General features: G+C 41.6%; 1 protein-coding gene across 3 annotated transcripts in view; it reads right to left on the minus strand.

Moving 5' to 3' along the window:
* Positions 1-1,032: 1,032 nt before the first annotated feature.
* nol4la (nucleolar protein 4-like a) overlaps positions 1,033-26,648 on the minus strand; it is a 33,957-nt gene continuing 8,341 nt past the window's right edge. The window contains exons 1-12 of one of the 3 annotated variants that reach the window (XM_006794110.3): positions 26,226-26,319; positions 24,284-24,314; positions 21,604-21,759; positions 18,474-18,585; positions 16,059-16,168; positions 12,941-13,082; positions 11,942-12,234; positions 11,658-11,843; positions 9,531-9,719; positions 9,322-9,441; positions 8,988-9,177; positions 1,033-6,642 (exon numbers count right to left, since the gene is read on the minus strand). In XM_006794110.3, the coding sequence (XP_006794173.2) occupies positions 6,425-6,642; positions 8,988-9,177; positions 9,322-9,441; positions 9,531-9,719; positions 11,658-11,843; positions 11,942-12,234; positions 12,941-13,082; positions 16,059-16,168; positions 18,474-18,585; positions 21,604-21,759; positions 24,284-24,314; positions 26,226-26,257 (1,779 nt within the window). In that variant the 5' untranslated portion in view covers positions 26,258-26,319 and the 3' untranslated portion in view covers positions 1,033-6,424. Of the gene's footprint in view, positions 6,643-8,987; positions 9,178-9,321; positions 9,442-9,530; positions 9,720-11,657; positions 11,844-11,941; positions 12,235-12,940; positions 13,083-16,058; positions 16,169-18,473; positions 18,586-21,603; positions 21,760-24,283; positions 24,315-26,225; positions 26,320-26,648 lie in introns of those variants that run through there. The other 2 variants (XM_006794109.3, XM_006794108.3) reach the window with 2 other exon arrangements.

Genomic DNA, 26,648 nt, shown 5'->3' on the forward strand with positions numbered 1-26,648 from the left:
AGATTGTGTTTAAACATTTGCAATAAAGAAACTTTAAATGAACATTTACACATTGAACTACTGTCTGTAAGGCTGTGCTATATGCAGCATTTATTTGGTTCCTTTGTAAACATTAATCATTACTTTTCCATCTGCTTTCTGTGGCTCTGCTGCCCTCTTGTGCACAATATGCTTAATACTGAATAAAATGAGTAAGTGTTGAAGCAGCCTTCAGTTGATTCAAAATGCTGCAGCAAGAGTACTGCCAGGGAGTAGAAAGAGAGAGCATATTTCTCCCATACTGGCTTCTCTTCATTGAGTCAGAATTTAAAATTCTTCTCCTTACCCACAAGGTCTTAAATAATCAGGCCTCGCCTTATCTTAATGACCTCATAGTACTATATCACCTCAATAGAGCACTTCACTGTCAGACTGCTCATTTGCTTGTGGTTCCTAGAGTATTTAAAAGATGAATGGGAGGCAGAGCCCTCAGCTTTCAGGCCCCTTGTCTGTGGAACCAGCTCAAGAGACAGACACCATCTCTACTTCTTTGATAAAGCTTCAAATTTTCCTTTTTGATAAAGCATATATTTAGGCTTGGATCAGGTGAGCCTGAATCCACCCTTAGTTACGCTGTAATAGGTGCAGACTGCTGGGAGCTTCCCATGATGCACTGTTTTGTTTTTGCTTGCTATGTGTTTATTCACAACTTCGCATTTAATAATTGCTTATTAATAATCTCTGGCTCTCTTCCATAGCATGGCCCTCCTCCCTGACCCTGGTTCCGCTGGAGGTTTCTTCCTGTTAAAGGGGAGTTTTTCCTTGCCACTCTTGTCTGGTGCTTGCTCATAGGAGGTCTTTTGATTGTTAGGATTACAACAATCTCACAATATAAATATAATACAATACATTTACAATATAAAGTCCCTTGAGGCAACTGTTCTTGTGATTTGGTGCTATATAAATAAACTGAACTGAGACTCTTTATTTTTGCAGAAATTAAAGAAAAAAAGTAAAACACCACGAGCCGAGGTCTCAGTTTGATAGCTCATCGCACTGTTTTATTCAATTACTGACATCTCAGGAGAAGAGGAGAGCCTTGCAACTCTGCTGTTGGTAAACCACTGGTGTTTTTTTTTTTTCATAGCGTTGATGCAACACTGAAAAAGCGCTATTTCCAAACAAACACAGGTCCCTCATTAGTGATATGTAAGAGGCAGAGAGAATCTCACCTGGACAGTTTTGCATGAAACATACAAATGAAACAGGTTCAACCTTTTTCTTTTGTCTTTTTGTAGTTTCACATATAATAATAAATATCCATACCTATAAACACTCCAAAAAATTAAGTCACAGGTACTGGAAAAAGCTCCACTTTTAAATCACAATGATAAATGTACAAAACAATAGACATCTCATATAAATGTTAATGGTTTTCGTTAAGAGATTTAAATCTCATTTCAGAGGAAATCAGCGGATAAAAACTAAACTTGGAGATTCAGTATTACCTGAGGTTTATGGGTTCCCCTTAAAAGGCCAGGAGAGGGGAATGGCTTTTATGTTACCGAGGAGATATTACAACAGGTCAAAGTGTACCTTTCAGGACACCTGTCGGGTTAAGGACAAGGAGTTTTCCCTGACAACGCGGCCGGGATATTAAAAGATTATGAGCACTTCATGTAGAAAATAAATGTACCTACACTCCATCGTTCTCCGTTTAGGCCACAATAGTCGTTTAAAACAGCTGATTAAAGTAATCAAAATCCTTAATTAATCTTTGCTGGTCCACTTTGAGAAGTTGCGAAGCTCCCGTTTTACTTAATATTAACTTTTATAATGCTGGAAGCCACCACAACGCCGAGCCGACCGCAGCCAGTTGTCACGGCACACTCTGACCATGTGACCAGGTAGTCAAAGAGGTCACGTCTGCACTTGATGCAATGAAACAACAAAAAGAAAATACCTGGGCAAATGTACACAGATTAGAAGGAGAGGAATAAGTGTGAGAGGCAAAAAATATGTCGGAATAAAACGCGAAAAACAAACAAAAGCAAAATATTCTGAAAAACTGTACATGTAAACATCACACTTTCACTGAGTCCAAAACCAGAGGGGAAAAATACAAAGCTTCACACAGGTTTACAGTACAACCTCCTGCACAGAGCTACAGTCACTTATCCGTGCAGAAGAGGCAACAATTGAAATAATATAAATAACAATAGAAGTAATACAGACCACCACCAAATGATAAGTTAAAACAGGCAAGGGCTAAACCACTTTGATTTTTTTTTTTTTTTAAACAGCGCTGTACCCACAGAAAAAAGAAAAGGTTTAAAACATCTTTTATCACTCTTTGTACAGCTATACAGTACATTTATCAGACCACTTTAGCAATCCACAAGCTACCAGGGCATTTTAATCAACACCAATAGATTACATTGTCCAGTCAATACAAAGAGAAAATCCATTGGGCATTATCAAAAGAAACCAAAACGGAACAAAACAAAAACAACAACATGACAACTAATGGTTGTCGTTGATCACAGTAACTCTAGCACAGCTAAAATGTTGCTCAGCGTAGACTTGAGACAAAATATCGATCTGCAAGCAAATGTTTGGTTGTGAAGATGGGACGAGGTTCAACAAGGTGTCACATGTGGAGGATCTGCTATGGCTACAGTAACAAACAAGCAGGTTGGAGGAGACGAGGAAGACGTGCGTGAGGACTCACGTCCCCTGTACATCTATGATTATGTCTGTGTGAGGCCAGAGGGGTGTTTCATAAAGTGAGATGACCAGTTAAACCAAGGCTGTTTCAGCAACATCACGAATTCACTCACCTTTAGGAGGCTTAAACCATAAATTCCATATAAAAGATGGCTCTCGTGTGATTAATTGGTTTGTGAAGCCTCAGTTTAAGCATTTTGACTGAGACATGTTGGGATTTTTGGAGCCAGAAGTGATCATATGTGGATAAGAAGGCAGATTGCTGAGATATCAGCAAGCCTGGGACAAAAACTGCATCCAAATAAGTCCAAGCATAGACACTTTTCATCTAGTTAATAAAACACTAGAATTTAACGTGCCAATCACAAACTTTCTGGATATTTGCACTGCGCAGCAAAAAATAAAATGTCTCAGATTTTCCCATTAAAAATTCTACAAAAGGCACGAACAGCAAAAACAAGGCGATAACATAAATTAGCCAGGGTGAGGCCTAGCAGACTCTGATTACATCCCCTACCTTGAGCTTTACAGCCTCAAGTGGTCACTAGAGGAACTGCAGTTTTTGGCACTTTGCTATTTTTGCCACTTGGTTAAAATGTTTCCAGTTCTGCCCATTCTAGCCAATCATGACCATCTACTCCGTAAAAAGCAGGTTTATTAGGATGACTGGCACACCTGTAAGCTGTAGCCCAGTTTCAGTGCTGTATAACAAATTTCATTGCTATGGCCTGCTGTAGGTCTAACTAATTAAGTCTGAAAGCAATTTGGCTCCTTGGTTACATGTCATTGAAATCATATCTAAAGTATATAAAAGTTGAAAAGATTTCAGACTAACTCGTACATTTCTCTGCTAATTTCAGGCCGCTGAGTGCGATTAGCTTTGATGTTTTTTCAGTCATTTTTTAAAGTGTTTGCTATACCTTGGCCAAAAGACAGAACAGCTCTTGAACTGCGACTTCATTGTTCAGCCCCAGAGGCCACTGCTAACCTTTTTTTTTTTAACTTTGCTGAACCTTTTCTTTTAAATCTCTTTATTATATCTTTCACGGTTATTCAGCCACGAACGTTACAGCTACTTTTCTGTTTTCTTATCTATGAACTAATCAAACTAAAGTTTGAAGTCGGACTTTTCCAAAGCTAAGACTACTAGGGGCAGCACAGTGGTTAGCACTGTATGACACTTCAAACAGGCTCCAGCCCCTTGGGAACCTTAACTGAATAAGTGAAAGAAATCTGATTGGTCATTATCAGCTTTAGGGATGGTCTCCAACAAGGCTTATTCAGGCCTTTCATAACAAGCATTGCTTCTTTCCTCTATTATGAAACACCGCTCAGATGGACCAAACACACTGATGAGTTTAAACTCCGATAAAAGGAGCTGTCTGCTGTTTTGTTTTTTGTTTTTTTGTTTCTTGATGAAAACTACCTCTGATTGTGACTTATGTCAGATTATCCTTTGTTATAATCATTTGTCAGAACTGCAGCTAATTATTCAAATGAGGTAAAAACACACTCAAATCATTGTGTTACCTTAATCCTGAGCTATAAAGTGCTTCCAAACTTGCAATAGATAATAGAATTTAAATGTGAATGTAAATGTGAATGCAGCCCAATCATGACATGGTAATAAAACACAGGTCCCGACTCACTAGCCAGGACTGCAGGTGGTGAGAAAGAGGTGAATGACCCTGAAGAGACTGATTAATGATACATGTGATAGGATTTGTGATACATACAGAAATATAGCTCTCTAAACTTTGACAAATCAGTAAGGTGCGAGCCGCTTTCGGCTGCTCGAAGAGTCTTTGTCTGGAATGTTTCAGCCTACTGAATTAAATCGTCACAGATTGATGCTGTTTACACTGGGTCACTCCACTTATACACAAACGGGAAATCAACACACTGTCAACATCGACAGAAAGGATTAAAAGAAACACACACACAAACACACACACATACAGAACTGTCTTTGTGCTGAGTGACTCACCATTAAAAATTGTGAGGCTGTGCTCTTGATCGGCTTTGAGTACTCATTTGTGTCCTCAGTCCACACACATGCACAAACATAAACACACACACACCATAGCAGAGAGCTGGGAGAGTAAACTGTGATGTGATTACATCTTTTTCAAAGATTGTCTCTTGCTTCTTTTCAAACTGTGTGTTTTCAGACGTGTTTTTAATGAGACTGTGATGCAGGGTCAGAGGGGACGATTCAGACGCCCAGACGAAGGAGTTTCTTTTTGTCTGAACATCCCGCCCGCTCGCGCGCTCACACGGCCTCCGCCGCAGTCTCTAATGGATGCATGTGAGCTCTATGTACCTTTTCTAAACGTAAGAACAGTCACTAAACACTTCCTCCACGAAACAACCCGCCCTCCCCTGAAAAAGACGTGCAACATAAAGTCCCGTTTTTTTCTGCCAGGTCCCTTTTTTCCTTTTTTGTCACTGACTGATCCAAGTACACGAAAGTGCCTCAGTTATGAGGTTAGCGATAAAGATCAGTAATCACAACAAACAACAACATTGAAATTGGCTACAATGCTGCATGGGATATCATCACTTTTTACAACTTGACAGTTACAGCAAGAGGGGAGGGTAGTTAACCCTCTTAAAATGCCTCATCAAGTCATTTCAGCAACCATTACCGATTATCTTCAATATTGCACCTTTTTCCACTTTTCTGGTTATAAAACCAAGAGTCTAAACAATAAATTCATCTCCTTTCTCTCCCTGACAGGAGTCTGTGACCTCAATTTGCATACCCAGGCTTCCGAAAAAGCCTCCTTCCCTTTGAGTAATGAGAAACTGCCCGTGATAGAAATATTCATAGTAGGATAAGTGAAAACGAAAAGGTGCGCTGGGTAATGACTCTTTGTCTCGTAGTCTGGAAATCACTCCGACCGAGCAGAACAGAGGTATAATATTGACCACGCGTTGATGGATCTGCTTGTTTTGGTCAAACTTTACAGGTGAAAACTGTCAAACACTGTCACTGCTGATATTTTCGTGCTCTACTTTGTAACATTTTTTAATCTTATTATTTTTTTGGAGTATATATATATATATTTATATATATATGAAAGTCAGCATATCCGACAGTAGCTGTTGAGGTTAACAGGTCAAGTGGCAGGTCGCCACATCTTTTAGCAGCAATTCATCTGTGGACTTTCAGTTATCCGGTTATCATTTAGAAACGACTCGATTCACATGACCCAATCAAATCATGCCACTGTACAGCATATTTTACACACAAATAGAAAGAAATAATGATGCTAATTCACTGCTAGGAAACTATTCATTTGTCCAAACGTCTGCACAAATGAGCTGACTTGGCGTTACGGTGGTTAAGCTGATTCCACACCTCAGTCTGTGCACCAATTTTTCCTATTTTCCTTTTTTTTTTTCCACATAGATCATCACTTCCTGAGACAAATGGAGGTTGAGGTGCTAAGATGAATTGAATGGGATGAATGGCTACAGATAACAGGGCACTATAAGGTCAAAGTGAACCAAATGCATAAATAAACATCTTTCAGCCTGTGATATGTTCTGGCCCGCCCAAAGACATAAACATGTGGGGATAAGTATCATACCTACAGGGCCCACTGTGCGCTGCAGTATCACTCGTGTACAACTGTGTCTTTGTATGTGAGAGTCTGCCCCGAGACGGACAGGCCGAGGAGGGGGCAGGGAGCTGGCACGGTGTGGCTCGGACTCAGTTCTGCTGCAGGATCAGGTTTTCCAGCTCGTCTGCTGAGCGGAGCAGGAAGGCCGCGGACTCCCGGTACCCCGCGATGAGCTGCCTCACCGCTGTCACCTCCGGAGGGCTGAGCTGAGCGGAAGCGCCGCCTCCGCCACCTCCCTGACCGTGACTGTTGGAGCTGGAGGAGGAGGAGTTTGGGCCGACAGATTTCATACTCAGATCTGTGGGACCTGCGGAGGCAAACACAATATTTTAGGGAAGTCAAACGATACAGGAAATATATTTAAGTGGCTCTATGTTCATTTCTAGCCTCATCTTTGTATTTTTAGATCACACTAAAGTGGCTTTGGATGGTTCACAGTCCAAAGAAATCTGTAATTCCTCAACTGTTCATGACAGACAGCTGCCCCTCCCTGAGCCTGGTTCTGCTGGAGGTTTCTTCTTGTTAAAAGAAAGTTCTTCCTTCCCACTGTCACCAGTAGGAGGGTGCTTGTCTGACTGTGGGGTTTTCTCTGTATTACTGTGGGGTCTTTACCTTAATATAAATCACTGAAAAAAATCAGTCTATTCTATTATATAAGCAAAAATGATGCTTTAAATGGGCTAACCACGGAAACTGGTGAAGTGGCAGTTAAAGTTTCAAGACGTCGAAGTAAATTACAGTGAGAGGTGGGGGCGTCAAGAAGCCTGTGATGATTTGGACACGTAAAGAAGCCGTCCTCCCCCAGATATAATTGTTTAGTCAGAGGGCTGGTTGAAAGTCACATGTAAGCAAGAAGAAGAAATCTCAATTAAGGAGATAAGAAGAAATGGATGAATGAAATGATGAAGGTGTGGCCTGAGAACTGCTGACAGTGAGTCCTCAAAAGGGAAATACTGCAGATTACAGCCTGCGTCATTTGGTGTAAATGTAAGTTTTGTGTGTATGCTGACACATTATGCCCCAATATATACCTGTAGATCTAAGGCAGGGGTGTCAAAGATAAGGCTCAGGGGCCAGAATTGAACAGCCAAAGTCTCCAATACGGCCCACAGGATGACTTTGGAAATGTGATGAAGGGCATGGATTTTGGACTTTTACATGTATTTTCATAAATTTTACAGCTTTTCCTACTGATGAAAACCTCCAGCGTCATTTATACTACATCAAAGTAATGAAGTAATACATGACCATTTAAATGACCAAGAAGTTTCATATTTTTCACTATCTACAATAGAAATTTCTATTTTGTGGCTCCACACAATTTAATAAGAAAAAGAAAAAACAGAGGGTAAAAAAACAAGAAAAAACTTTGTTTCATTATTAGATCTGATCGGGCAGTTATTACTTACAATTTAGTCCCAAAAGTCAAGCTGCTAGATTTCATATTTACTATAAAAGTATTTCTCTATCATGTAGAAAAACTCAGACATGCTGTTGAAGTATTTTTTTCTTATTTGTCGATAATTGAGGGATTAAAGTTCTTTATACCGACAAAAACAGGAGCTTCAATGGTCCGGCCCACTTAAGGTTGAAGTGGGTTATATGTGGCCCACAATGTAAAATTAGTTTGACATCGTTGGTCTAAGGGAGGAAGAAGTGACCTTTAGAGTATCAGGGTGGAATCACTTCATTGTATTTAACAGAGAAATTAAAGAGAAAATTGTGGGAGTATGTTATGTATCAATGCACATCAATGCACAGATTATTATTATTATTATTAGCTTTTTTAAATGTATCTGAATCCATGAACGTTAACCAGTGACTGGAAGAGGAAGTCTTCATATGGATATCCTCAGGCTAACTGGAAGCTCCTGGTGAAAGGCATCATCACCAGAATAACTCACCAGGTCTCAGATTATCTATATGCTAATCTTACCAAGTCACACTGGTTTATTTCAGGCAGGGTGGTGACCATTAAAAGAAGTCACAAAGCAGGCAGCTTATTTCACAAAGGTACAGATGTACAAATGTTAGGTAGTTTTTGGTAAATCTTAGCAAATGTGTAGAAGTCCTTTTGCCATTGATTACCACTGATTCCATTAATGACAGATAGCCATACAAAAATTCAGCCTCATTACCATGCACAAAGTCTACAAAATGTGGAATATGTGTTTTCAGTGTGAATGGACCAGCCATGGAGTATATATAAAAGGGTTTTTTTTATTTGTTTTTGGCTCTACCTATGTTTGTTTGTTTGTTTGTGTGTAACCTGGTGAGAGAAACCAAAGTCGATGAACTCTTATATGGCAACATTTGATTGTAAGAAGGACACACCCAAAACACATCTATTGTCTATTTTACTATAAAGTAAACCCCAGTTTACAAAATGAAGATCAAGTTTCAGATCAAGGGGTCATAAATAAAGTGAGAAGTAGGGTCATTTTTCCCCAAAGGCCTCTTTAAAATGTGGCTTCCGTTTCCTAACCAGGGGTGATGCCCCCTGCTGGCCATAACAAAGAATACATGTATTTTTACACTAGCTTTTATATCTAGTTCATTAAATACAGTCTCTTAAATACTGTGGGTTTCCTTTTGACCCTTTCTTTTACAAGTTATTAAGGTAGATGATACAATCTAATGAAAGCGACTCACCGTTGGTTTGCGCAACATCAGAGTTTTGCTGGGTGCTGCCGACCGTCCCATATCCCCGCAGGTTATAGTTGAGGCCTCCGTTGGTGTAGAGCTGGTCTTGGGCAAAAGCTGCACTGGAAATGGAAAATCCTGAAGGAGCCACGGGGGCTGGGTCCCTCAAGATGGGTTTGTCAATAGAGGCTGGCTCATCCTACAAGAAATTAAATATTTTCAGTTTAGGCAGAACATTGGACTTTGTGTTGTGCAGTCTGCTGTTAATGACGCATGGCCAGCCGAGCACATTCCCAAATCCCTGCTGGGCAGATTCACAAACACCAACTGCCAAGACATTTACCGTCGCTTGGTAGACATCGAGCCGCATCCTCTTGGCAGCATTTCGGGTTTCGCTCTCGCAGGCGGCAGCGAGGATGTTCTCGGCCATGGCAGAGGTGAGGTGGGGAGGTGTTGGTCGTATCTGGCAGTGGGGCGAGTGAGAGGTTTTCATTATGAATGTGAATAGTTATGAGCTGAGCAGAAAACACTTAATCTGGGGGCACTTTGTACCTCAAAACCGCCTTTTTTCATGCGGCGACAGGATTTGAGGTAGGTGCGGATGCGCTTGCGGGAGCGCTCCTGGAATTCTGGGAACTGGCGGCTACAGGACTCAATAATGGCCTGGATCTTCTCCTTGGGCTGTTTGGAGATGGGCACCATGCGGTCCAGATTCTCATCCACGAACAGACGCACAAACATCTGACAGAGAGAGAGAGAGAAGGGGGAGGGGAGAGAAGGGATGTAGAGCAGAAAAAATCGTGGGGGTGCAGGGTAGAGAGAGAGGGGTGTGAGAGTCAAACAAAAGAGGGAAGGAAAGGCAGGGGAGGAGGTTGGGGGGGAGCAGTAGAGGTAGAGTGGAAGAAGAGAGGATAAAGAGGGAGGGGGAGGTGATGACAACAGGAGGGATGGAAATTGAGTCACTGCTCAAATCCAGGGCAATATTTCTGGTTGTGTTGGCATATTTGGAAGTCTACTTTTGCTATTCTACTGTTTTCTTTTCAAACCAGAAATGCACAGAAAATAGATTTCACAGAGTAAATAGGATAGTTTGGAACAAGCTTGTATATGCAAATTCATCCCATCTAGAAAACTTGTAAATATCATGCCCCACACCCACCTCCACCGCACCAGTAGAAACTGTGGTGTAATGAGCTGCAAACCCTGCAGAGACCCCTCTGTGTCTCATAAAACTACATTTCAAAATATCAATTGTCGGTCTGTTTCTTCTTTGATACCTTTATCAACCCTTCTTACTAACACCACATTATTATTTACTTCACAAGCTACTTTTAGCAGCTCCCTTATTCACAAGGCATTACCACAGCAGGTAGCTCCACATATTTGAGTTTTTAGGGATTTTTGTCTCCTCCCGAGATCAAACCAGGGGTCTTTTGCTTGTTAAGAGAATGTGAAAAACTACTGAATGTGAAAAACACCACGAAACCACTTAATAAGAGTACTAATACAAATGTTTTGGGTCATGATTGTCATGATTCATCCTTTGTTATTTGTTTGTTTTCACAATAAAAAGAGCAAATGCAGAAGATATATTATAAATAAATTTATATTGCTGAAAACAAGGTTATAATTGGTAACTAAATCCTCTAAACTCCACCTCTGTCACAAAGGAGATAACAATCTCAAGTGAAAGCTTTCAGCGTGTAGTAGAAGATAATCCGCGCCCCCCCCCCCCCCCCAAGTCCCGCACAGAGCCTTTCCCAAAACTTGATTTGCTGCCAAAAACCCCTAAAAGCGAAAGCCACTGTGTCCATAACACCACCAATCAGAAGACACACATCAGATCACGTGACATTTAAACAGGTCAAATTATCATTATGTTGTTTATACATACCTGATATGACGAGTACAGTCAAATTATTTATTTCATATCTATTTTTTTTAAATACATCATTTCATATTTATCTTTATTTATTCTGAGAACAGTTTATGGTGTAGTTATTGTGTAAGGTCTCCTGTTATTGTTAAGCAATAAGGTGTTCTGTTTTACTGCTGGTCAGTTTGTTCCAAGTGCATCTTTACTGATTTTTGTCCTCTGTCTTGTCCAAAGAGGCGGACTTTGAGGTTTAAAAAGTGCACATGGACGTAATGAATTTTTGTTGCAAAAGACAAATTTGCTACTAACCAGTGAAGTGACTTAAGTTCCATATCTGAAAAATTCATTTAATTACTAAAATTCTTGTAATTTAAATTAAAGAGAAGGTACCAAACCTGAATGTGGAAAATAAAATAAAAAATTATTGGTCTGATGTTCTTAAATCTCTGTCTGAGAAATACCGCCCATATCGCAAAAACAAAAATTAAGAAAATGATGAAAACTAAACATTATTTACCTCACTTCAAACTACACTAAGCTGAAAGCAAAAAGTATTAAACTGAATAAAAATAAAACTTACTGAAAAAATACAAAAACTAGACCCCGTTGGGCTGGAAACACATCATTAAACCATAGGCTGTCATCTTGTGAGACTGATTCAATATGTAGCAAAGCAATAAAGAATAGCATGTGCGCGGAGTAATAATACATATGATTTAACATCTGTGCTGACAGGCTGATGAACAGCTCTGCGCTGTATTTTCCATCCACATTAATTTAGGTCTGCTGCAAATATTACTTACATTGAAGGCTTTAAGTCTCTCAGGGTCCAGCCCCTCAGCGTCATTAATCTTGTCGCTGTCATCATGGTCATCATGATCGTCGTCATCGTCGTCAATTATCTGTGCTCGACCAGAAGTCAGGTCCTCTGCGCTCATGCTCAGCTCAGTTTTCACAGAGTCATAGCTTCCTGAGCTGTACGGAGGGGACTAAACACAGAGAAACACACAAAGAAATCCATTGTTGTGGATTACACAGACACACGGGAGTTTATCGTGATCAGTGCAGATCATGTTTCTGTTGTTACCTTGTTGGTGTACTCGGTTTTTATGGGGTACTTCCTGTTGGGGTCTGCAGGGTAGGAGTTTGGTGGCGAGCTCCCCGCTGGCATGAGTCTGTCGCTCAGATTCACCGGCTGCTGATCCTCCGAGGAGGATGAAGATGAAGTGGTGCTGAAGTCCAGAGGAGCGCTCACCCCGTTCTCTGCTACCTCCCCGTACGATGCCCCACCATCTGGGACGTTCCCACCCACGGCTAGCACCTCCGGGGAGGTCAGAGCCGGCAGCCCGTTGGCGCTGCCGCTCTCTGAGGAGTCGTCATCTGGCAGAGGGGAGGGAAAGAGACACAGACGCAGATACGAAGATGAGCTATGCAGATGTTTTCATAATTTAGCATTAATGTGGGGCTGTTTACTGGAATATGTTTTAGAGTGGGAGTTGGAGTAGGAGAGGGGACTTCCTGCCTCGTGCTCTGCATAATGAAATTGTGAAGGAAGTGTGCAATGGGGTCAACTGTCACCACAAATGAAAGTTAGAGTAAAAATAGGGAAACTTAAGAGTTTTGCAGGGGAAAAAACAGAAAGAGATGAGGACGAGGAGGGACCAATGGGGAGAGGGCGAGCCTTCTTTTCCTGCTGTGCGTGCAGCTTTTAAAGCCAGTTACTGCTAAGATCCCTGCACGTGTCACACCTAGGTTTGGCGAAACACAGAATCAATCCCTTTCAGTGACTTGCCCCAATTTTTTCTCTCTCCTAATCTGTGAAGGTTAACATCGGCCTTTGTCCTACTTCTCTAAGCTCTGAGGGAGAGGGGTGACGAGTGGATTGGGGCTGTGGTGGTGTCCCACCCTCTGTAAGACTGGATTTATGTGGATTAGTCCACTAAGAACAAGGCAAGCTGTTTCCTGCATAACACCAATCTGTAGCCTTCCAGATGTAAATAAAGATAAAAGGGGAAAAAAAATCACAGCGCGGAGTATGATGCTGAGATAAGAGAGGACTGTGCTGTGGTGGTTTGCAGCCACTTACCATCTTCTTCTTTAATGGTGGCTGCCGGGTTGCTGACCCTCTCTCCATTCGGTGGGCTCGACTCAGGCACTGGGGGCTGCTCAGCTGCGACCCATGTGGGCTCAGCGTTGTTCATCTCCTCGCTGCTCACCGAGCTGTCATCCTGAAGGGAGGCGGCGTGAAAGAAAGACAGCGTGAGAGTGGAAAAGAGAAGTGAACAGGAGGGAAGAGGGCGTGGAGTGGTCCCTCACAGTTCTGACAACTTTGATTACAGTTTTTGCTGCTAAGGGACAGGTTGACAACGACCGAGTTTATCACAAACCGATATGTGCTTCGCCCTGTGTTAGTCCTTCCTTCAGTTTCTATAAGAAGCTAATGTGAGGCTTTATATTGATGTTGGGGATTTTTTTCACAGATAATATCCTTGTTTTTGCAAAATGATGGCCATTTAAATTGCTTCAAGCTTCAAGCGCTGAAAATGACTGAGTGGAGTAATTTATGACCCCATTATATTTTATACAGGAACACCTTTTAATGGCTTTATTTGTGTTTATCATACCTATACCATTTCCTTTATCCAGTACAGAGATTCAAAAATATTCCAACGTCATTAGTCATAGTTTGTAAACATGCTTGTGCAAAAGGGAACTGAATGCGGAAAATTATACAAGCAAATTATATCTAGTATGTTAAGAGCTTTTATTTAATATTACAGAAGCTGTACTTATAGTGTCTCCATAGTGCAGAGGTTAACACATTCAGTTGGGAATAAAAAAGTCTCGGGTTCATTTCCAGCTGGAGGAAAAAAATTCCCATTAGGGTGGCGTTAGGAATTATTTTTGGTGAAATCTAACAGCTAAAAGTAGCTATCCTCTGAAAAAAAGATGCTTATAGTGTGAGTCTATCACAGTACAATTTAACGGGATAAATGGGTGTTATCACGTTACATCATACTGTTTTTGTCATTTGTTACTTCCGCGTTTCTGTTCCAAACTAAATCTAAACAAACATCTTATTATATTTAAAATATTTTTTGCAGAAAAATTTGAAATATTTTTTGCAGAAATATATCAACACTGCTTAGGAAGTCTTATTATCAAATAATTACCAACATTTTACTAGTTCCAATAACATTAGAGTCTATAATGTTAAAATAAAACATGTGTACAACATGTATAAATGACCCCACACAACCTTTTATTATTACCTGCTGCACCAATTCCTGTAAACATTCCTGAAGGAAGCATTTTTATGATTAAAAATACCAGAATTGCACATATAAATACAGAAATGTGTTGGCTTGAAGGTTAAATTCTTCCAGCGAGGTCTCACTGAGCCCAGAATGTTCAGAGGAAACATCACAGCCACCAACTTCCAGTTCATATGTTTTTGGTGGATATTTTTTGGCTAAAAAGTGATGACATCAAAGAGCAGAATAAAGCAGGAGACTCTCTCTTTTAACAAATATGTTTCTTGGAGCACTGCTATTTTTAACTGCGCAATGCAGAAATCCTGAAGAAGCTTGTTCTAGCGTAAGACAAACATGAGTAAGCCACGAGGGTGAGGATTAAGCGAAGGAGCGCTAAATAATCTCTCAAACTATTCACAGACTGTCCTGAGTTTTGGCTCCGAACTAAACGCATGAATCCTATTTACATTTCATACCAAAGCTGAGCTTCAAAGTGCAACCCAGGCCGATTTAATTCATGTTCGCATAAATGACCTGCATGCACGCTGTCATGTGTCCCACTCAGAGGGAGCACAACTACCAATGTGTGTCGTGAATGGAGCAGAAATGCATCTCGTCATCTCATTCCCCCCCACACGAGTACACAAATAGGCCTAAACTCCTGGGAATACGCAGCCTTCCCTCTGTTAGGGGGTTCGTGGAGGACCAAAATGCTCAGTGACAGCTCTATTAGGCACCAAGTGAGCCGTGGAGCATCAAAGAGAGAGAGGGGAGGGTTCCTAATTACATGTTTCTAAGTAGCTGAATGTGTAGCATCATTAATGTCTGTGCTTAGAAATAGATACATAATTTAAAGAGAGGCAAGGTTAACTTTTAAAACAGGCTCACTTCATGCATTGTAGGTTAGATGCATCACTCTTTGAAGATAGTAAAGCTTACAGCACAGATGAAAGCTTGCAGATATGTTTGTCTTAAGATGGACAGAAATCTGCAGAGATCTGCAAAAAAAATCTAGATTGTCTTTGGTGCAAATATCTCAACCTCAACCCAAAATATCTTCTATTTTTCCAACTTAACAATTAAGAAACACACCTAGAATACTATTTAATGGCAGACCATTGACTTTCTGTTTATATTTGGAGGCCTGTGACAAACCAAAATGGCCTCTTTAAGAGCACAACAGTGACATGAAAAGGGTGGAAAACAAATCACAGACTTGGTTTTGCCGCATGGTCTTTCACTCATTACATCTGCCATTTGTTTCTTTACCAGACAGAAAGTGAGAGATGAACGTTAGCAGCCAACAAAGTTCTGCAAAACAACATGCAGGCAGCTGAGAAGTGAAGCTCCAACAGACTAAACACACAGTCGTGAATTTACTTGTGATCTGCTGCATTATGAAACAGCTGCTGCTCTGAGCTCCAAAACCAGTGCTGCACAGATATGGAACAAATTACTACAACGCTGAAATAAACCTCTGTGATGGTTAATAATTCAATTATTGGCCTGCTCACACTCTTGTCTGCGCACAGATGCGACCAACAGTCTGAGCGTTTGTTAATTTGTACTCACCTGCGAATCACAGTCTGGGTCATTGTTCCGGATAATCCTAATTATGCGTGAGTGAGGTCTACATTATCAGCATCAAGTGCCGCTCCCTGCACTTTAGTGGCAGCAGTTCCCGAGTGTTTCTGTCACAGCTACACATGGGAGTGGTCTCTCACGTGACGTCACCACAGATTTACTAATCCTCATTTCACACTGGGCTGCTCCCCCCTCTGATTGTTTCGTATTACGTCCTATTTTCCCCCGTACAGAGCATGTCTCTCTGCAGCCTCTAAAGAAAATAACGAGGTGACTCGTGCAGTCGGTGCAATTATACCTGGGGTGGAAAAGCTTTTATCTCTGCCCACACCTCACAAAGATCCACTTAGAGAGAGAGGCACTTACCCTTTCAGTGGCAGTCATGCACTGCAGTTTCATTTGTTTCAGGTAGGTGGCAGTCAGAGGCATGTTGTAATCGATGAGGTCCGGTACCAGCGAGGTCGGTCTGTCGTTCTCTGGTGAAGGAAAGCATAGCAAACATACAGTTTATTGTGTAATTACAGTACAAGCATGAATTAAGGTAACCTAGTCATTATTATAATTGTGTTGCTGCTGTAATTATAATATTGAGGTGCTTTAATATTTATACTATTTAATATTTATACACTAATTATTAGTTATTCCACTACATTTACTTACTTGCTACTTTGAAATATAAAATATGTGATCACATTATAAAATATTCATTAATGAGTTACTACTGAGCCCATGTTAATACATCACTCTTGGGGTACTTGAAGTATATTGACTTTGCTATTTTAGTTCCCCACTCCTTTAACTAGCTTTCTTCTGATTGGTTGCCCCTCGCAGCAGTTTGTTTGAACACTGGGTGGATGGAGCTTCTGCATTCACAGGCAGACCTGTTGTTGTGTTTCATTTCACTCAGATGTTTATTTCAGAGCTGGAAATGACGTTACTTCTAGTTGAGAGCATTCCAATAGCAAATTTGAAAAAGCAAATGCTGCTTAGCAAGGTACAGCCATTCATTCATCACCAGCAAAACAGCACAATGTTTTTTTGTGCTTAAAAACACAGATAAAGTACGTTCATGGGTAGAGCCTTATCAGTGCTCTGTGTATGGCTTATTTAGCGAGTCACAAACACACATCAGTGGCTGTACAGATGACTTCTTTTAGAGTTTTACCGCCGTTTATGTAAATTGCTGCCATCTTACATTTTTAAGTTTGGGTTGGTGGGACTGCGCTGACTTTCTGAGTTGGATGTCTGGCTTAAGGGGTGTTTCAGTTCAAAGCTACAACTGGGAAGTCAGAAATTTGCACCGTGTGTCGCTGAGATGACCATATTAGGGATCTTCCCTCTCAATGACATCATAGAGAGCCAAGAGTAGAAAAAACTGTGAGTAACAGAGTGTTTAAAGGAGTCTAGAACGTTAGCTTCTGGCTCACAGAGATTACTTGTGCATACAGCATACTTAAGATTTAAAATTTTGGCCATATTTAATATGAACATCTACCATTCTAACTGTATCAGAGAAAAGCGCGATAGATCCATGTTTTTACACTGGGTCAGCTCAGATTCTGTGATTTTATATCTCTGTCTGTGATGCTCTAGAGTGGACGTCAAAGCAGAAAAACCTCACGGTGTAATGCAGTCAGCTGTAACGCTACCACATTCTCAAAAACTACAACAGCACATAAGCAAATAAGATCAGCACATAAACAACTGCAGTTTGCAGCACTAGCAATTAGTGTCTGTCTCTTGAAAGAGTATTTATTTAGCTAAACAACTATAAAACATGGGAAAGAAAAATAAAACACAACAAAAGTGCACGGTTTCCAAAAAAACAACTCACCTGCTGGAATTTGGAATATTTTCAAACAGAAAAACTACTGTCTTTCTGTACACGAGTTAGTTTAAACATCATTTGTCATATTTAGTGAGTGACAGCTTTCTGGGACTTAAAAAATAAAGTTTATTGGTGTTTATTAATATCCATTTTCATTACAATTATGCTATTCTGGCTAGAAACAGCCTCGGGTCTTGTTCAATTTCTTTTAATATAATTTGTCACCTTTCACTCTGACCCTTTCTTAATGTCTTTTCATTTTATACATTGTCTAACACAGTGAACCCCCCTCTTTTATCTGTCTATCATCTCTTTTTCTTATAGTTTTGAAGAACTAGCACAAAGACTGGACTGGCTTTTCTCCCTTTGCTGAATCCCTCTGTGGAGAAGTTCTAAAAGCTCTCAGTTAAACGTGCAGACAAATGCTTTGTGTACAGCAGAGTTGCTTCAATACCCTGCAAAAGAAATCCAAGTCTCTGCTGTAGTTAACACCAGAAACCAAACAATGTGTTTGGCACGCTGCCTGCAGTCTCCACACCGACCACTAGAGGAACTCTGTGATCATTTTAGAGGCTGTGTACGGTCCCAGAAAGCCGGCCCTCTTGAGTCTTTGTTACATCATGTCAGTGATGGATATACACATATGTTTTATTAATGAGGGTTTGATTCAAAACTCTTCAAAGTACAAATCCCTCAGATCATATCAGCTCATATTTAGTGTCTGACAGGACAATGTAGCATAATTTCTGTCATCCAGATGCCAACCCCCTCTATCTTATCTCTGTCCTATGTGATAAAACACAGTATATCTAAGAATATCATGATCACGTGATAGTAATTAGCTCTTTTCCATGTCAGTGTGTCAAAGCATCTCAGCATTAACAGCTCTTAAAGGTTGATCTCAAAAATAGTGCATCAGTTAATGATGTCTCTGGGTTAGTGTGTGCCTTTACCTTTGAACTCAGCAGTGCTGGGGTTAATGTGCATCCTCTTCTGACACTCTCCACAGCTCATTAGGAACCGAGTCACCGCCTCTCTGGGCAGGAAGGCGTAGGTCTCTGCAATCTGTGCCGGGGTAGCAAGCGGAGGACACCGGGTTAGCAGATTTGGCTCAGGCTGTGGCTGAACTCAAACTGTGTGCAGGTGTTTTGTTTTTTTTTTGGTTTGTTTTTTAAATTCCACCATGCATGTGTGAAAGCATGGGGTCAGTGATTATGTGTTATCTCGACATGGCATGAGGAGGAATCCTCCCTCTAGGCGATCGCTGGTGCTTTTGGATGGCCTAATTCCAGCTGCAGCCCCCCTCCGTACTCCTGCTTTGATACCGTAAAACACAAGTGGTGCTCATCTTTTCCGATTCCCTTTCTCTTCTTGTTCTCTGGGGTGCAGCTAACTCATATCTACACCTCTCCTCTCATGTTCAGCCTTCCTTCCCTGTTTGTCCCCACTGCCATGCCACCCTCCCCTCCTCACCCCCTCTGGCGTTTCCCTGTAAAATGCGACCTTCACGTGACCATGGAGAGGCAGTGGGGGTGCCCACCACCCCTCACGGCCCCTAGAGGCAGCTGAGAGGGAAAGGCCACCCAGAGGAGCGTGCACGTCCCAGAAGGCCACAGTGACAGTTCCATATTATGCCCGGCCCCAGTGATGCTGCCTGCTCAAAAGGGTACACTCTATGAGACATGACAGGACCTCTCTACGGGGCAAGAGGAACTGGCTTTATGACTTTTTTTTTTATTCCTGGGGGGGATGGCAGAAGAGGAGGGGTACCAGCGTCCTGCTAACCCCCCCATCCACCCACCCAGCCACAAATGCTGCCGCTGCACCTCTATGGCTGCAGACAAAGCCCCTCATTTTGTCAGGACAGCTTACACGGCCCGAGACCACACCTCAGTCTGCAGCAGAAACTAACAGAAGCTCTTTGTTCTAAAAGGATGAATATTGTGGTCGAAAAAAACATTTGTGGTTTGATCCCCGCATCGACTTTGTTTACTTAAAGCTAAAAAATATATATATTATGATTCCCAGACTCACAAAATTTGGCCTTCTTTGATTCTCCTGCCTTTAGCCATGTGGATGATCAGAGTCTGGGACCCCCTACAAAGACCTCACTTGTTGCCTCTTCTTTTCAAATCCACTAATCACATTGGGATTATTTTAAGCTCTCTGCAACTGTGGGCCACATTTCACACAAAGGAAAAGAGAGGTTGTCAACACGCTTTTTATAGTCTCCCCAAAAAATATGTTTTTAGTTATGCAATATTTCCAAGAGCTTCCACGGGCAAATATTCAGGTGAGAAACAGACAGATGATTCTTCACTTTGGATAAAAATTACAGCTGCCAGAGCTAGCCTAATGCACAATACTTCTGCATTAGGCACGGATTTATTTTGTCCTTTGAAGAAACTTTATTATGAATTGTGCATTTTCATACTTTTCACGCACAAATGAGTTCACATTACCCAGTACAGCTACATGAAGTTCTCCACATCTTCCCAAGTAGTTTAATCACAGTGGTGGAAAAGTTACACTGTACACTTGCAGGCCTCACAGTTTTTCACCAGTGGAGGGAGATTATATCTAGATTTTAGATCTTTATTTGTATTGTTTTCTCAGACTCACGACGAGTTTCAAATGTTAAAAAAACGCTATGGCTAGCACACCAATCACAGTCAGATGTTGCAAACTAAATGCAGGCAGGCTTGAGTGAAAATTTGTCCGTTTCCACTCAGAAATCATGGCTGTGCAGTGGATTACGAGTACGTCGATGCTATAAGAGAAAAAACAAGTTTGTAACGCTTTACGGACGCCTACCCGGCTACAGTTTAGAGAGTATATCAATCGCTATGCCAATGCCTGCTAGCTGCAGGTTTTTAGAAGGCATTGATGCTACAAGTCATTTGGGGGTTTTTTTGTATTGTTTTTTAATGTTAAATAACTCATCTTGAATGTAAAAGGCAAAGTATACATCAGTCCCAGTGAATGTGTCAATCATCAAACAAGTGTGCTGCACAATTAAATTGTGCAGCACACTTGAATTAAAGTGACGTTGGATGGGAAGATGTTCAGGTATGTATCATATAAGCTTCTTTATGTTTTATATGTTCATAAACAACAACATGAAAGGGTCGTTTTAACATGTCCACCCACGGAAACACAGACAATTTGTTAAGGTAATTATCTCTGACAGCGTTGTGAATAAATTCATGTAAAATGTGCAGTGTCGTCATCTCGCGATGGGTCGAAACCCTCAGAAAACTGAGCTGTTTAATGTGTGTTTAATTCTGCAGAAGAACTCTTTTTTTTTAAGTGAACAGATTCCTTTTAAACCCTAATCTTGATCGAACAATAAATAAAAACTGAAGTATATTAGAGACGAAACAGTGTGTCAGTTACATGTTAAAGTGTAAATGAATGCACCTCCACCAGCCTCAGCATTAAAACTGGGATTTTTTGGCTCTGAAAACTGGCAAATTACTCACTTCATAAATTTGCACAAGAACCAGCTGCTGTTTGTGTATTTGGTGTAAGGCTCGTTGACGTGGGATCTTTCAGCTCCAGGACATGTTGGAAGATGTAATCTATTACTCCTGTTACAGCTAGTGAAAGGAATGTTGCATGTCTCAGCATCATTTTTCCCCAGAGGATGAATTTTGTTGATGTTGGTGGTCCAAAACTCACTGACCAAATATTTAAAATAAAAACTAAACACACTTAAATTGGTCTCAGCTGCTCTTTGTCTTTACAGCTTTTAAAATACTTCTAAAGATAAGAACGGTGAATCTGATAAACATATGTCTTTTGATAAATTTTTTGGGAGCTTGCAAACTTCAACATGTGAACAACCTCTCATTTTTCTGAGCTGAATATGCTCACTCTCCTGTTTCCCACCACAGGCAGCAGCACTACTGCTCGTCGTAAGGAAACGGAGGAGACAAGAGGAAATAAAATATGATGTTAATACTGCCGAGTTTATATTGACTTCATATAATATTTGGCTGCTGTTACTGTCAGCCCACACACTATCAGCAAGGAGCAGCATGATTACTTGCACCTTGCAGGCACCTGGTTGTGTTTACTCACCGCTTTGTAGGTCTTCTTTTGGCCTGCATGTTTGGGTGCTCTGCCGGGATCGGCGCCCATCTCCACGTGCATGGCGTAGATTATGTCAAAGAAGTCTTCAACCACGGCTACGCGCTTCAGGGAGGAGTTCTCCTGGGTTGAATTTCCATCAGAACACTAAAACACAGAGAGACAGGAGTTTATTATGTAGTCAAGCTTCGGGACTTCTTATTTTACATTTTACTGTCTTCACGGCACACGAGGAACTTAAATGAACGACAGAATGATTTGAGCATCGTCCAAGGGACAACTAGGGCTGCACTGCACCCTTGTGTTTAACATCACAGAAAAAGGTGTTTCAAGTCTTCAAAATCCACTTGACAGTTTAATAGCGGGACATGCCTGAGCCCTCGTGGATTCAGGAAGAATGCTGAAAGTCTGTGAGAATGGATATCAGCATTTAGCCCATCTACATCCTCAGATGAACCATCCACACTGTTGAAAACACAACACATGATGAGAATTGCTAGCCAAAGAATGTTTACCCCAAGAAATTTACATTTATGAACTGCAGCGCCATACAGCGCCATTCCTTCTGGAGAGTCTCCTACAAAGCTGGAAGTGTGCAGAGGTGTGGCTATGAACGGGGATACCTTGGTTGGCTCTACACCGCCTGAAATTTGATAGGCCGACCTAGGGCCCACCATAAATTTGTGTTCTTGCATGAAAGCAACCAATTATGGATATTGTTGGAGAAAAGGCGGGTCTGACGCCTATACCGTAGATCCATAAAGTTTAAAGTTCAGTACATTCTCTACTTTCTAAGTCCTTGCAAAGCTGAACTCAGAACAAAGGAGGTGCGAGAGACTGATTTTAAGTCACTGCCATCTCCATCGCTCTGGGGTTAAATCCTGTGCTTTAATTTGGCCAAGATATCGTTAACGAGGCAGCCACGTCTCCTAATAAACGGTTATGGAGGCAGGAGGCCTGCCCACAATTAAAACCATCAGAACAATTAAAATGTTTTTGAAGTGTCGTCGGGCTTTGGAAAAGAATATTCACAGGAATTTAATTTAATGAGCATGGGTGGGAAGCTTTGAGCAAAGGTGAAAACTGGGATTAAAAGTATTTTTCCTTCTTGTCGTAGTTTGAATAAATAATAAATTAGGTAAGTTGGCTATGAAATTGTGTGCATACATGGGTTTTTATGTTTTAATGCGATACATAGGCTGTTTGTAAAAAGATGGGCTTATGATATATGTGCAATAGCACTTTTTTCAGATTTTACTTATTTTCCCACATAACTGTAAGTAAAGAAAAATTATTCAAACCTACAAATATTCCATTTTGTAAAACACGTTGGTTTGGTATTTATTTCAGATTTCTGATGGGCCCACTCTGACTTGCTTTCTGTCCCCAGTTTAAAAAAAAAAAACCCTGTCCAGCTCACCCTCTGCAGTCTTTAAATGTCTCCGTTAGGTGGAGAAGTTTGGGCCCCGGCTGGGTCTGCAACCATCACCTCATCTCTGCTATGTTTAAAAATAACACTGTACAAGACCAACAGTCCCTCCTACCACCACCTCTGGCAGCCATCCTGCCTCCCGTACTGCTGACCCTGTCGCCATAGAAACTGCCACTGATTTCTCTCGGGCAGGTGTGCTGGGCAAAGGGTCATGTGACACACCATAGAAGTAGGATCGCCAGGACAACGGCCTCCATCCGCAGCACCACATGGGGCTTTCCTCTCCTTCCCCCCCACCCCACCCCCCACCCCTTCCTCCTTATCTTCCCCTCTAAACAACACCTTCATACACAACAGTCAACACTTTGCATTTTCACCAGATTTTGTCGTTACAGCCGAGCACCTGCTGATATTTTTGAACGCAAAGTCCTCCAGCGAGCGTAAAATGGAACAAATGGATCTGGACGTTTAATTAGTTTTTTTTTTTCTCCACCTCTTCCAGGCAAATACGAGACGGGCTCTCTGACATTTCCTGGAGATTGGGTTCTAGCTGGGGAGTGATCTTTTCGTGTTTGAGTGAGAGGAGGGTCCCGAGTTCAAAAAGTTGTCCCCCTGGCATCGAGGAATCACACTCCCCGCACACCCCACTTCCTCCTCCTCTCTCTCTCCTGTGACATTTCTGCACACTTCCTGGGATCTGACATTTCCTTTTTTTTTCTTTTTTTTTTTGTTTTCCCCCAACTGCGTCCTCTCTCCTGCTTGCATCTCTTCATCCCATACCTCCGTTCCGTCTCCCCTCCTCCTCATCCTCTCTCTCCTTGCTCCTGCTCTCCCAAGTGCGAGGTAATGATCGTTGCCATGGCAACTAAAACCAGCTCACAGAGCGGGTTTGTTTTAATCCGGCCCTCCTCTCCCTCTCTTTCTCTCTCCCTCCACTCTCCCCTGTCAGCATGGGCTAAATGTAATGATAATAAATGAAATAATAGCGATCCTCCGCCTCATCATCACAGCTGTAATCTATCGCACTTGGAGGTATCATCATCTTTCCCCTGGTGACATCACCACCACCGCCACCACTGAAGCTGCTGCTGCTGCTGCTGCTGCTGTTTGGGACAATGGTGTCGGCCCATTCACGCTGGATTTGGATAATCTCACACAACTGTGGGGTGTGCAGTGCACCCACACCACTGCTGCATCCTGCACTGAATTCTGCTACTGCAAAATATCCACAGCACTCACCGGATATTCTGCTGGGAGCGTTTTCTCTGACCTGAAAGAATCATACGCAGAAAATATTGCAGATCATCACAGTCAGACCTGCTGCCTGAGCCTGAACCATAACCAACATTTGTTTGTTTGTTTGTTTGTTTGTTTGCACCGAATTTCCCAGAGGAACCCACCCGAGGGATTAATAAAGTTTTATCTTATCTTATCTTATCTATTATTTTCTCTCTTTCTAATTTGTTTGCTAAACTTTGCGCTCTAAAATAAATATAGAGACATTTTTAATTTGTTGTGTTTATTTTTAAATTATATGTTGAGCTAGTTTTATTTGTTTCTTCACTTTTATTGAAATATTCTACTTTTTACTTTCCAAGCGTTTGTTGTTGTTATTGAAAGTGTGGCTATTTTAAAGCGGCTGTAATGTCGTAATTTACTTAATATTCCCATACATTAAGTCTATCTGTCTATGTATAAAAATAGATAAGTAAAAAACTGTACCTGGGGACCTGAGCTGTCAGCCTCATCATGAAAAACTAGGCGACTGTATGTCAAAAATACATTAAGTCTGCAAAGTGAAACACATTCTTTCTAATGGCCACCAGGGGGCGACTCATGAAGTAAATAAATAAATGACTGCTCATTTGATCTATGATCTCGGCTGTTGCTTAGTTTGAGTTTATTAATTTTTTCCCGTGTTTAAGTTTCTGTGAATGTTCATCTTGTAAAAAGTGGTGTCCATTAGAGTCCAAATGGGAAATAAAGCGGCTGTGCTAGATGGCAGGACTACGTCAGCCCTCGTCATCACCTCTGATTTCAAAGAACCAAAACTGTGACAGACAAAACGCCAAAATTTAGGCAGAAGGAGGAAAAAGAGATTACTTGATAAAAAAAAAATCTGCTGGCTGAGACCTGCAGGGATATCCACTGTGATGAGCTGTTGCGAATAATAGAGCTGCTGAAAGTAACTTTAACTACTAATGAATAAATGAAATCAACATAAAAACTGCAGTTCCTCTAGTGGCCACTTGAGGCTGGTTTCAACCCTCAAACAGACCCATGGTAAAACGAAATAAACCAGTTTACAGCCTGATATCAAAGCGTCTACACAGCTCTATTACTGAGTTTATAACAAATAAAGTAAGGTAGCTGTTTTTATATCTCCTGCATTTGACTTGCCTTAAACGTTAAGTTTGCTTAGTGAGTGCTGCGGACAGTTTTATCAGCCTGCTCAGAGTCACCTCTACTAACCTAAATCCCTAAACTGGACTTGTTTACCATCTTTGTGGTGTTGCTGCCTTTATATGTCAAATAATCTGGCCTCCTCTATGATTTATTTTCCCCAAAGCCATTCCAAGAAGTCTGTGCTCCAGTTTGGTGAGTTAAGCTGGATTTTTTTTCTTTTTTATGCTGTTTAGTGTTTATTAGCAGGCATCTGCGTCTCTGCTTTGCATCCCTACACTTTATAGCTGTTTAATTACTAACCAAGCTGATAACGGCGCACTCCACCTTCTTCCCCAAATGTGTCTCATTCGAGTTTTAAAAAAAACAACATGACGTTGGCCGAAGTACTAAAACTGAGGCTTCAAAGCTGGGCTTCAGAAACCAAAGGATCCCACAGTGGCTGTAGCTCTCTTTTATATGCAGTTTTTGGTGAGAGCACTGAGCTAAAAGTGCATTTCCTGCTTCATGAAGGCCCCTTCTCGGGGCTTCCCTGCGTCAATGAGTTGGGTTTTTTTTAGTCAACAGAGAGTTAAACATTCACCTCTTACCACAGCCTGCTCTCAGTGTGTGTTTAAGCGCAGTATATATGTCTACCGGGCAGAGCTGAAGCATCTCTGAGGAGAACAGCTGTTGAGCAGAGCTGTAGATATTTGGTCTCTTCAGCAACATGCCGCTCTAAAGCGCAAAGGAGACATGTCAGCATCCCTAATCGGCAACAACACAGCAAAACTCTCACCCTCCTTCTTCGCCTTTCCTCCTTCCCTCCATCTTTGTAATCCCATAGGACTTTGCTCTCCCCAGTCACTGTACAACCAGCCCCCATCCCCTGCGCCTCCCCCTGTCCCGCACCAAACCGCTCTGTTGCTAGGAGACTGGAGGGGTTGAGTCGACTGCCCCCACCCCCGCTGGCAGTCGCGCGCACACATACACACGCACACACACACACGCACACACACCAACTGTAGCCGAGAGTCGCCGAGGGGAGAGAGGAGCAGTCCTGCACACAGGCAGGTCAGGAGGAGGAGGAGGAGGAGAGGAGGAGGTGGGGGGGAGGTTTAGGGGAAGCAGCTGGGTCACAAAGACAGGCCGCCAAAGATAGAAGAGATGTATCACACAAGAAATTAGCTCCATGGCCGACCAGATAAACACGAGTGGGACA

Source organism: Neolamprologus brichardi, chromosome 20, assembly GCF_056152115.1.
Source record: "Neolamprologus brichardi isolate AB-2024 chromosome 20, ASM5615211v1, whole genome shotgun sequence".
In the NCBI taxonomy this organism is placed as follows: Eukaryota; Metazoa; Chordata; class Actinopteri; order Cichliformes; family Cichlidae; genus Neolamprologus; species Neolamprologus brichardi.